At 43.8% G+C, this 12,001-nt stretch overlaps 1 protein-coding gene across 4 annotated transcripts; it reads right to left on the bottom strand.

Moving 5' to 3' along the window:
- Window positions 1-327: 327 nt before the first annotated feature.
- Window positions 328-9,571, bottom strand: LOC110485410 (guanine nucleotide-binding protein G(I)/G(S)/G(O) subunit gamma-5-like). Of its 4 annotated transcripts, none has more exons than XM_036948990.1 (3): window positions 9,347-9,571; window positions 5,118-5,244; window positions 328-3,678 (listed from the first exon to the last, which is right to left on the bottom strand). In XM_036948990.1, the coding sequence occupies exons 1-2, from the start codon at window positions 9,434-9,436 to the stop codon at window positions 5,119-5,121; spliced, it is 216 nt and encodes a 71-aa protein (XP_036804885.1). In that variant the 5' UTR covers window positions 9,437-9,571; the 3' UTR covers window positions 328-3,678; window position 5,118. The 4 variants fall into 4 exon arrangements, with proteins under 4 accessions (XP_036804885.1, XP_036804886.1, XP_036804883.1 ...); XM_036948991.1 differs by having other exon boundaries at window positions 328-3,675; XM_036948988.1 differs by lacking the exons at window positions 5,118-5,244; window positions 9,347-9,571 and adding an exon at window positions 4,301-4,315 and having other exon boundaries at window positions 328-2,519; window positions 2,612-3,678.
- Between the last annotated feature and the right edge of the window lie 2,430 nt (window positions 9,572-12,001).

Here is a 12,001-nt window from a genome sequence, read left to right as displayed (position 1 = left end):
CTACACAGGCGTACAGAGGCCCATTATCAGCAACCATCACTCCTGTGTTCCAATGGCACGTTGTGTTAGCTAATCCAAGTTGATGATTTTAAAAGGCTAGTTGATCATTAGAAAACACTTTTGCAATTATGTTAGAACAGCTGAAAACGGTTGTGCTGACTAAAGAAGCAATTACAACTGGCCTTCTTTAGACTAGTTGAGTATCTGGAGCAATAGCATTTGTTTTGTTGCTCTGTTGGCACATTGGAAGTATGCCTTTCAAAAATGTTTAGGCATCAACAATCTATCCAAAGAACCACCCACATACATAAAGTAGTCACACACACATAGTGGTAAATGTGATTTACTAGGTTGGAAACACAGTTACAAAGTTCAGGCACAGAGGATGGACAGTATAACACAGTTACAAAGTTCAGGCACAGAGGATGGACAGTATAACACAGTTACAAAGTTCAGAAACAGAGGATAGACAGTATAACACAGTTACAAAGTTCAGGCACAGAGGATGGACAGTATAACACAGTTACAAAGTTCAGGCACAGAGGATGGACAGTATAACACAGTTACAAAGTTCAGGCACAGAGGATGGACAGTATAACACAGTTACAAAGTTAAGGCACAGAGGATCGACAGTATGACACAGTTACAAAGTTCAGGCACAGAGGATGGACAGTATAACACAGTTACAAAGTTAAGGCACAGAGGATAGACAGTATGACACAGTTACAAAGTTCAGGCACAGAGGATGGACAGTATAACACAGTTACAAAGTTCAGGCACAGAGGATGGACAGTATAACACAGTTACAAAGTTCAGGCACAGAGGATGGACAGTATATCAGGTATCAAATTAAAACTCCTCATTCAAGGCCGGTAGCGAGGCTAGACAGTTCCACGCTCACAGTTCAACGATAAAAACAAACTGCGATGTAGGCTGATGGAATCATAAAAATGGTAGTCATGGTGATGTGGCTAATCAGTAACCTGAAACAAGCCGAAGCACCAGCTGTGGCATATGGAAATTAGTGTTTGTCTTAGTTAAATACGTTCCCATTTGCTATTGTGTTATCTGTGACAATGTAGGCTAGTGTAAAAAGATGCTATAGTGTTATCTGTGACTGAATGTAGGCTAGTGGAAAACCATGCTATAGTGTTATCTGTGACTGAATGTAGGCTAGTGGAATACCATGCTATAGTGTTATCTGTGACTGAATGTAGGCTAGTGGAAAACCATGCTATAGTGTTATCTGTGACTGAATGTAGGCTAGTGGAATACCATGCTATAGTGTTATCTGTGACTGAATGTAGGCTAGTGGAAAACCATGCTATAGTGTTATCTGTGACTGAATGTAGGCTAGTGGAATACCATGCTATAGTGTTATCTGTGACTGAGTGTAGGCTAGTGTTAAACCATGCTATAGTGTTATCTGTGACTGAATGTAGGCTAGTGGAAAACCATGCTATAGTGTTATCTGTGACTGAATGTAGGCTAGTGTAAAACCATGCTATAGTGTTATCTGTGACTGAATGTAGGCTAGTGTAAAACCATGCTATAGTGTTATCTGTGACTGAATGTAGGCTAGTGGAATACCATGCTATAGTGTTATCTGTGACTGAATGTAGGCTAGTGTAAAACCATGCTATAGTGTTATCTGTGACTGAATGTAGGCTAGTGGAATACCATGCTATAGTGTTATCTGTGACTGAATGTAGGCTAGTGTAAAACCATGCTATAGTGTTATCTGTGACTGAATGTAGGCTAGTGGAAAACCATGCTATAGTGTTATCTGTGACTGAATGTAGGCTAGTGGAAAACCATGCTATAGTGTTATCTGTGACTGAATGTAGGCTAGTGTAAAACCATGCTATAGTGTTATCTGTGACTGAATGTAGGCTGGTGGAAAACCATGCTATAGTGTTATCTGTGACTGAATGTAGGCTAGTGGAAAACCATGCTATAGTGTTATCTGTGACTGAATGTAGGCTAGTGGAAAACCATGCTATAGTGTTATCTGTGACTGAATGTCGGCTAGTGGAAAACCATGCTATAGTGTTATCTGTGACTGAATGTAGGCTAGTGGAAAACCATGCTATAGTGTTATCTGTGACTGAATGTAGGCTAGTGGAAAACCATGCTATAGTGTTATCTGTGACTGAATGTAGGCTAATGGAAAACCATGCTATAGTGTTATCTGTGACTGAATGTAGGCTAGTGGAAAACCATGCTATAGTGTTATCTGTGACTGAATGTAGGCTAGTGGAATACCATGCTATAGTGTTATCTGTGACTGAATGTAGGCTAGTGGAAAACCATGCTATAGTGTTATCTGTGACTGAATGTAGGCTAGTGTTAAACCATGCTATAGTGTTATCTGTGACTGAATGTAGGCTAGTGGAAAACCATGCTATAGTGTTATCTGTGACTGAATGTAGGCTAGTGTTAAACCATGCTATAGTGTTATCTGTGACTGAATGTAGGCTAGTGTAAAACCATGCTATAGTGTTATCTGTGACTGAATGTAGGCTAGTGGAAAAAACGTGAGAAGGACATGAGTATTTCCAGGGAAAAAGGCCAAGGACAGGAGTGTCTTCCTAAAAAAAAGGTACAGGAGGGCACAACAATGTAACATTTAAGATCACATCAGTATCATCACAACCGAATGAACGAACCCTTCGATAAAAAGGCAGATTATTTCATAAAATCTTAAATAAAATAGGTTGACGAAAGTTTAAAATAAACATGTAACTGCCAGTCTCTTGTATAGAGTACAACTGGGGAGATGTGGTTAGTGTTCCGCATTAATTCTAGATTCTAATTCTATGGTTCTGGATCCCTGGGTTGAGAATGTCAACCTGTACCATGTGGTAGTTTGTACCAGGAAGTATACTGCACGTGGAACACAAGCAATAGAAGGTGACAGGACAGCATGTAGGCCAATAGGCTAGAACTGTAGGCTAAATATCAATACGTACCCTGGTTAAAACATTCAACGGTTGGTCACTTCCTTATTGTGCGGAACATGTCGTCGGACACATAAGTTGCATCCCAAATAACACCCTATTCTCTATATACTGCACTATAGGGCTCTGGTCTAAAGTAGTGCACTATATAGGGAATAGGGTGCTATTTGGGAGACAACCTCAAAGGCACATTCACTGGCTGCCTGCCTATCAGAGGCTGATATCATACTGGTGGAAAGTACAGTGCATAGATACAATGTAGGGTTGGAGAACTACAGTAACTTTCCAAAACTTGACAGATTTTTCCAGAAATTCCAGTAGAAGATTCCTGGGTTTTCTGCTTATTCCCTCCCGATTCCAGGAATCTTACAACAGGAATTTCTGGAAAACTGGGGAATTTTCAGGAAGTTACAACCCTAATACAATGTCATCATCATGATCATCATAACAAATAGGATATCACATCAACATCCTGAACATACATGTATAATGGCACTACTAGGCTTTATCTTAATACACAGACTGTCTAGCCTGGTCCCAGATCTGTTTGTGCGGTCTTGCCAACATCTTTGGTCATTGTCGTGCCTTGGCATGCCAGATCTGGGATCAGGCTAGAGGGATAGCTGCAACACACAAATGGACCAGCAGTAGAGAGAGAAGAGGAAGGGTCCCTCATAGGACATACAGCAACAACTCCTCCTCCATACACTGACTGCTGCTGCAGAGAGAGACAGACAGAGGGGGTGGGGGGAGAGAGACAGACAGAGGGGGTGGGGAGAGAGACAGACAGAGGGGGTGGAGAGAGAGACAGACAGAGGGGGTGGAGAGAGAGACAGACAGAGGGGGTGGAGAGAGAGAGAGACAGAGGGGGTGGAGAGAGAGAGAGGAGAGAGGGGGTGGAGAGAGAGAGTGGAGAGAGAGAGAGTGGAGAGAGAGAGAGAGAGAGAGTGGAGAGAGAGTGGAGAGAGAGAGTGGAGAGAGAGAGAGAGAGAGAAGAGAGAGAGAGAGAGAGGAGAAAGAGAAAGAGAAAGAGAAAGAGAAAGAGAGAGAGAGAGAGAGAGAGAGAGAGAGAGAGAGAGAGAGAGAGAGAGAGAGAGTAAATAAACAAAATACTATCAACCACACACATAATTATTATAATTAGGAGCATCTGACATATTGCCAATTCACCAGCATCTATCTCATCCAAAACCCAGACAGGAGACTGGAACAGGTGAGAGAGTGGAGAAGAGAGGAGGAGGGATAAGAGGAGACAAAGGTGTACATCCTTAGAACAGGCTGCAGGACTCTGGAGAGAGAAGGAGAAGAGGAGGAGAGTGGATGAAGGTGTCCTAGACTACCTCAGAACAGGCTGCAGGACTTAGAGGGGTGAGAAAGGAAGAGGATAGGAGACTGTGTACTAGGTTACCTCAGACCAGACTGCAGGACTTGGCAGAGAGAAGGAGAAGAAGAGGATAGGAGACTGTGTACTAGGTTACCTCAGACCAGACTGCAGGACTTGGCAAAGAGAAGGAGAAGAGGATAGGAGACTGTGTACTAGGTTACCTCAGACCAGACTGCAGGACTTGGCAGAGAGAAGGAGAAGAAGAGGATAGGAGACTGTGTACTAGGTTACCTCAGACCAGGCTGTAGGACTTGGCAGAGAGAAGGAGAAGAGGATAGGAGACTGTGTACTAGGTTACCTCAGACCAGACTGCAGGACTTGGCAGAGAGAAGGAGAAGAGGATAGGAGACTGTGTACTAGGTTACCTCAGACCAGACTGCAGGACTTGGCAGAGAGAAGGAGAAGAAGAGGATAGGAGACTGTGTACTAGGTTACCTCAGACCAGGCTGTAGGACTTGGCAGAAAGAGGTAATAATATATTTTTTTGGGGGGGTTAATATTTGTCCTGTTACACACGTGTGTAATGTAAATGTGTTTCTTGCATATCCCAACTCCCCCTGTGGGGTCACAACCAGGGTCACCATTGTACAGCACCCCTGGAGTAATTCGGGTTAAGTGCCTTGCTCAAGGGTACAGCGGCAGATTTGTCACCTTGTCGGCTCCGGTGTCCGAACCAGTGACCTTTTGGTTACTGGTCCAATGCTCTAACCTCGAGGCGACCTGCCGAGAAGAAGAGGAAGAAGAGGAGAGAGGACAAAGGTGTTCTAGGCTACCTCAGAACAGGCTGCAGGACTTGGGGGGTCTGAAGGGGTTGTCACTGGAGGGGACCCCCATCAGGAGAGGGTCCTGGTGAGCATTCTGCAGACAGTAGTTCTTCAGGTCCACTGCAGCCTGTGACACCTGGGGGTTCATTATAATAATTATTAATTACAGAATACAAAAAGATATATGACTGGGACTGATGCATTATGGGGCGGCTTCCCAGACACAGATTAAACCTAGTCCTGAACTAGACAGTGATCTCAATGGAGAATGTCTATTAAAAGCTGTTATTAGTCGAGGACCAGGCTGAATCTGTGTCTGGGAAACGGCCCCTAGAAACTATATACCACGGCTCTCCAAACCCGTTCCTGGAGAGAAACCCTCCTGTAGCTTCACTCCAACCCTGTTCCTGGAGAGAAACCCTCCTGTAGGGTCACTCCAACCCTGTTCCTGGAGAGAAACCCTCCTGTAGCTTCACTCCAACCCTGTTCCTGGAGAGAAACCCTCCTGTAGGGTCACTCCAACCCTGTTCCTGTAGAGAAACCCTCCTGTAGCTTCACTCCAACCCTGTTCCTGGAGAGAAACACTCCTGTACATTTTTGCTCCAACCCTGTTCCTGGAGAGAAACACTCCTGTTGGTTCACTCCAACCCTGTTCCTGGAGAGAAACCCTCCTGTTGGTTCACTCCAACCCTGTTCCTGGAGAGAAACCCTCCTGTAGCTTCCCTCCAACCCTGTTCCTGGAGAGAAACCCTCCTGTAGCTTCACTCCAACCCTGTTCCTGGAGAGAAACCCTCCTGTAGCTTCCCTCCAACCCTGTTCTTGGAGAGAAACCCTCCTGTAGCTTCACTCCAACCCTGTTCTTGGAGAGAAACCCTCCTGTAGCTTCACTCCAACCCTGTTCTTGGAGAGAAACCCTCCTGTAGCTTCACTCCAACCCTGTTCTTGGAGAGAAACCCTCCTGTAGCTTCACTCCAACCCTGTTCCTGGAGAGAAACCCTCCTGTAGCTTCCCTCCAACCCTGTTCTTGGAGAGAAACCCTCCTGTCGGTTCACTCCAACCCTGATCTAGTGCACCTGATTGTAATAATTAGCTGGTTGATGCGTTTAATCAGGTTGGTTACAACTGGGGTTGGAGTAAAAACCTACAGGAGAGTTTCTCTCCAGGAACAGGGTTGGAGTGAAGCTACAGGAGGGTTTCTCTCCAGGAACAGGGCTGGAGTGAAGCTACAGGAGGGGTTCTCTCCAGGAACAGGGTTGGAGTGAAGCTATAGGATAGTTTCTATGGACCGGTTCCCCCGGACACATACCAAGGAGCAGGTTTAATCTGGGAACCCGGGCCTGTATGCTACTAACACATGACAGGTGTAGACAGTGGAGAGCTGACATGGAGGAAACATGGTCTCCGTACTGCATATCGACTGGCTACGTCACTGCTTAGTATGGCAACAGCACCGCCCTGGATCGCATGGCGCTACAGAGGGTTGTGTGGACGGCCCAGTACATCACCGGGGCCGAGCTCCCTGCCGTCCAGGACCTCTATCAGGCGGTGGGAAAAGAAGACCAAGGCGCCAACCACCCAAGCCAGACTATTTTCCACACAGCAACAGGTACCGGTGCATCAAGTCTGACACCAACAGGCTCTTGAACAGCTTCTATCCCAGAGTAATACGACTGATACAGAGTTCACCTTGGATCTTTATTGACCTTTTATGTCAATCTTTGTCTCTGTGCAAACTCACAGGGCCCTACACACTGTCACTCCAACACACACACAGCTACTCTGTGTGTATCTTATATCCAGTATCCCTGTCTCCTATACATATCTACCTCCATCCCTCCAGTATCCCTGTCCCCTATACATATCTACCTCCATCCCTCCAGTATCCCTGTCCCCTATACATATCTACCTCCATCCCTCCAGTATCCCTGTCCCCTATACATATCTACCTCCATCCCTCCAGTATCATTGTCCCCTATACATATCTACCTCCATCCCTCCAGTATCCCTGTCCCCTATACATATCTACCTCCATCCCTCCAGTATCATTGTCCCCTATACATATCTACCTCCATCCCTCCAGTATCCCTGTCCCCTATACATATCTACCTCCATCACTCCAGTATCCCTGTCCCCTATACATATCTACCTCCATCACTCCAGTATCCCTGTCCCCTATACATATCTACCTCCATCCCTCCAGTATCCCTGTCCCCTATACATATCTACCTCCATCCCTCCAGTATCCCTGTCCCCTATACATATCTACCTCCATCCCTCCAGTATCCCCTTACCCCTATACATATCTACCTCCATCCCTCCAGTATCCCCTTACCCCTATACATATCTACCTCCATCACTCCAGTATCCCTGCACATGTAAATATGTTATTGGAACTGACTTATTATATTTCCTGTATATAGAATGCTGACCTACATACTGTACTTTATCCTGTACTTCATATTTCTTATTTCATGTGTTTTTTTTCTAGTAATACATTGTTATTGATTATTGCATTGTCGGGTTTTGAGTTTACAAAAAAGGCATTTCACTGTTCTTTGTGCTTGTGACATTAAAACCTGTACTGCACTGGTGTTACTACACAGCCTCATTTCCATAGTAACAGATGTCAACACAGAAGTTTTGAATACATTTTCTAGTGACTAAACGACCGTTAGGCTACAGCTGGATTTCCAATGCAAAGAAGAGAGTACTTCATGCCCTGTACAGGAAGTAGCCTGCCCCATTCATAGATGCTAACTACTTTAGTGCTTATTGACAATAAGTGTCTTCTGACCAGGGGATCTTTGTTCGGAGCCCTGATGCTATTAACACGAAAACACATCGCTTGTGGTACCGTTCTGGAAACATAAGGAACGCATCAAGAGGCGTCACTACAGTCCCTGGTTCGATTCCAGGCTGTATCACATTTGGCCGTCATTGGGTGTCCCATAGTGCGGCGTACAATTTGCCCAGCATCGTGTGGGTTTGGCCGGGGTAGGCTGGCATTGTAAATAAGAATTTGTTCTTAAACTGACTCGCCTGGTTAAATAAAGGTTAAATAAAAACATCTAATTTCAGCGAGAAATAAATGTCCAAAACAACATGCAAATGATTAGACATCATAATAGAGTTACGGTTAGTGTTCCTACATGGCCATATGTCCATGTTACAGCTTTGTTTGAGGAAGACATAGCTAATTAGCTAACAGGTGGCGGCCTATCTAGCTGCTCCAAACAACTGTGCGTTACGCCCCATCAAATTAGTGCACTAGGCCTTTTAGGCTACTCGTGTATGGGCTGAGGAAATACTGGTCAGCAGAGCGGGGAGAAATGCCGCCCCCTATGGCTACAATAAGATACACACGTCAATCATCGATTTCCTGAAACGGCTTTCGCAACCTATGCTGATATGCCCCTAGTCTTTAATGTCAGATAGAAATAATCTTTCAAATAAAAAAATATACACCTACTGTAGACATAGCCCCTCCCCACCCACTGTCTATGGCTACAGTAACTGTATATGCTATTATTTAAAATATTTTGAGAAAAGACAATGGGCATATTAGCATAGATGCGATGATTATTGACGTTAAAACACAGCTTCAGAATTGTAGTTTACATACACAGAGCAAAATGTGGGCGAATGTAATGGCTGAAAACCCTACATGCGGAAAAGGGTTTTCGGGAGCTAGAAGTAGCCTAGCTACAGTAGAGAGAGGCAGTTATATGGCAAGTTTACTTAGAGAAAGAAAAAATGGCTTCGGAATATTACTAACCCGTGGGAATGTCAGTGAACTGACTCATCCAAGATAGGCCAACACTCAGACCCGACTTTCAATCTATTTCACTAGGCCACCGATGCAGGACCATGGTCCTAGGACTGTCTCGATAGCAGGCAAAAGTTGATTGAATTATGAATTACTTTCCTATTTGATCGATGTTATTATTTTGGCTGTCAACAATTACTAGCCTACGGACAGTAGGCGACGATGTAGACTAACTAGCCTACTGTTCAATATACATTTGTAACATGACAACATTGATACAAGGTAGCAACATGTACAACTGTATTATACCTAACATGACAACTTCATAAAGCCACATTTGCATCATTGTAACTTCGTGTTTGCTACTTTGTTTCACGTCACTAGCCTACTCCAAGCGGCTACGCTGTTCCCAGCGACAGGAGTGTCGTTAACAGCTCTTCCGTGTTAGTGTTGCTGCTACGATCCCGTTTACCTTGATCCTACGGACACTGGCCTCCAGCCGCAGCTGTTTCACTACTCTCTGAGCGACGACCAAGTTGCTGCTGGCGTTGTTGTTTGACATGTCGAGGGTCAGAAGAGTGAAAGTAGGTTAATCCTTACTAGGGCGACTGTGAGAGAAAGTGTCAAGAGTTTGTGAAAGCAGTCCGTCTGTCGTTCTCTCCCCGCCCACTCGACACAATGTTTCCTCAACGACATTCTAATTGGTTGTCGGTCAATCGATCACCTACTATGTTTACATTCACACTAACTATTTGATATTAAAACGGATTATGGGTGAAGGCCGAGTATGGCAATAGTCATATAAACACCTTGCTCTTCTTATCTTAAATCGGCGTAAGGTCATGATCGAAGTAAGCATAAGTTGATTAAAACACCTGGGTTTCGGAGCAATTGAAAAAAACATATTAGGACACGTAAACAGCATAATCGCCGTAGCACCCGGTAGCGCAAGCTTCGCTCTAGACGCGAATGAGATGAGTTCGGAAAAAGTGAAAGTATTCATTTTAGAAACAATTTTCACATACAAACTTTGTCATTATATGTCCTAACTCAGAATCAAATAGTCTTCGCAAAGACAATATGGTCACTGTGGTAGAACGTTTATTTTGATTGGCGATGTTCTGCATTTATCAAAAGGCCCATCAGTAGCCTGATGTGGCCATATAAACTGGCTTATTAGGGAAATCGTTATTAATCGCTATTTTATTAATCTGACTATCCAGAATATTATTGTGTGCATGTAACCACTTTGTAGTCTACGCAGTCTCTGATATGGTGTAATTGCAGAACGCAATTCGGGTTGTTTCTTCATGTGATCGTTTCTTGACATCAGGAAACGCCCATTGGTGCTTGTCTTTGGTCAGTTCCGATGATAATGAGACTGACCTGTTTCTCGACACAAATAATTTGTTTATATAGCAGGTTAGGATAACTAACGTGGCAGGTTAGGCTTCACAACAGTGAGTAGGTTCGATTAATCTGGCCCGTTTTACACCAGCTGAGAGTTGATCGCATTCGATTTGGAACCTGGCTGCCTCCCTGGCCTATGGCGAAGTCGGGTGAAAACAGATGACTTAATTAAGCCCGTGGATTGATGAGTACTATTGTGTGTTCCAATGCAAAAGTGATTGCTTTAAAACAGAACAGGGGGTAACGTTAGTCTCCTTTAGTCCATTATTGGGCTAGGAGCGATGACTTGTTGGAAGAAACCATTCTTTTACCTCGTTTTACACTTCAAGTCATTTACTTCTTGCTAGAGATATATTTAAACTTAAATGGCCCAAAATGCCAATCGGTGCAGCGGTCTAAGGCACTGCATCTCAGTGCTAGAGGCATCCCTACAAGACCCTGGTTTGATTCCAGGCTGTATCACAACCGGCCGTGGTTGGGAGTCTCATAGGGCGGTGCACAATTGTCCCTGGTCGTCCGGGTTTGGCCGGAGTAGGCTGTCATTGTCAATAGGAATTTGTCCTTAACTGACTTGCCTAGTTAAATAGAAAAATAAATAAAACGTGTGTGTGTGTGTGTGAGTGTGTGAATATGTATGAATTGAAATAATAAAAATGTATGTGAATTTTTTTTTAATAATAAGTTGTTGTAGCAACTGCAGATGGCCCCTTCATAGCCGACATGAAGAAATAACTGAATAAATAGGCTACCGTTTGAAGTCAAATGTTGTGTTTGTTTATTGAAGTGACGGGAAACTCGCATGGTGTCCATTTGACACGGCTGGTCTGTTTATTAGCCTACATTAACCCCTGCTGGCGTAAACGGTTTACTGCAGGGAAAATAGACAATCATTAGACAATGACCATCATCATACAGAGTTATTTATTGACATCATCAAATCCCAGCATACACACACAGCAACTCAGGTTTCGTTGGAACTTCGGTCTTCTCATGAAACGTCTGTAGCGTCCAAACCGTTTGGCCGACCACTCTATTGAAAGGGGAGACTCTCGCGACACGATGGTGGGCTCCATTTTGCTCTATGACCCCCACAGGTGTCATGGGTCTCGTCTGAAGGCCACCGATAATGGTAAAAATAATGAATGGAGGTAGTTCTGTACCTATCCAAAATAATAAATGGAGGTATGGAGGTAGTTCTGTACCTATCCAAAATAATAAATGGAGGTATGGAGGTAGTTCTGTACCTATCCAAAATAATAAATTGAGGTATGGAGGTAGTTCTGTACCTATCCAAAATAATGAATGGAAGTATGGAGGTAGTTTTGTACCTATCCAAAAAAATGTTAAACACATATTTGCTGAGCATTCTTATTTCTACTAGATAAAGGACAGACAATTCAAAATTGTTTTCATTATGATTTTTTTTATACTGTCTTTTGTTTGCTATTTATTAATGTGTTATTCAATGCGTTTCTTTGGGCTATAGTAGTAAAGGCCAAATTCAATATTTTATTAAATATTTGTTATTCTTTTTTCGGGATACCTAAAGGGGTCCTAAAATTACAAATCAAAGAGCTAAATGATCTATGGTATGAACATGTTAAAACCGTTCCATATGTCAGCTCAGAACCCCCCAACGGCTTAGACTATTAGGAATGAACCTGTCTCCTCCCCTTCACCTTTAACCTGTCTCCTCCCCTTCACCTTTAACCTGTCT

This window comes from Oncorhynchus mykiss, chromosome 17, assembly GCF_013265735.2.
Source record: "Oncorhynchus mykiss isolate Arlee chromosome 17, USDA_OmykA_1.1, whole genome shotgun sequence".
Lineage (NCBI taxonomy): Eukaryota > Metazoa > Chordata > Actinopteri > Salmoniformes > Salmonidae > Oncorhynchus > Oncorhynchus mykiss.
The sequence above is the reverse complement of the archived record's forward strand: the minus strand, read 5'-3'. Positions and strand labels throughout refer to the sequence as shown.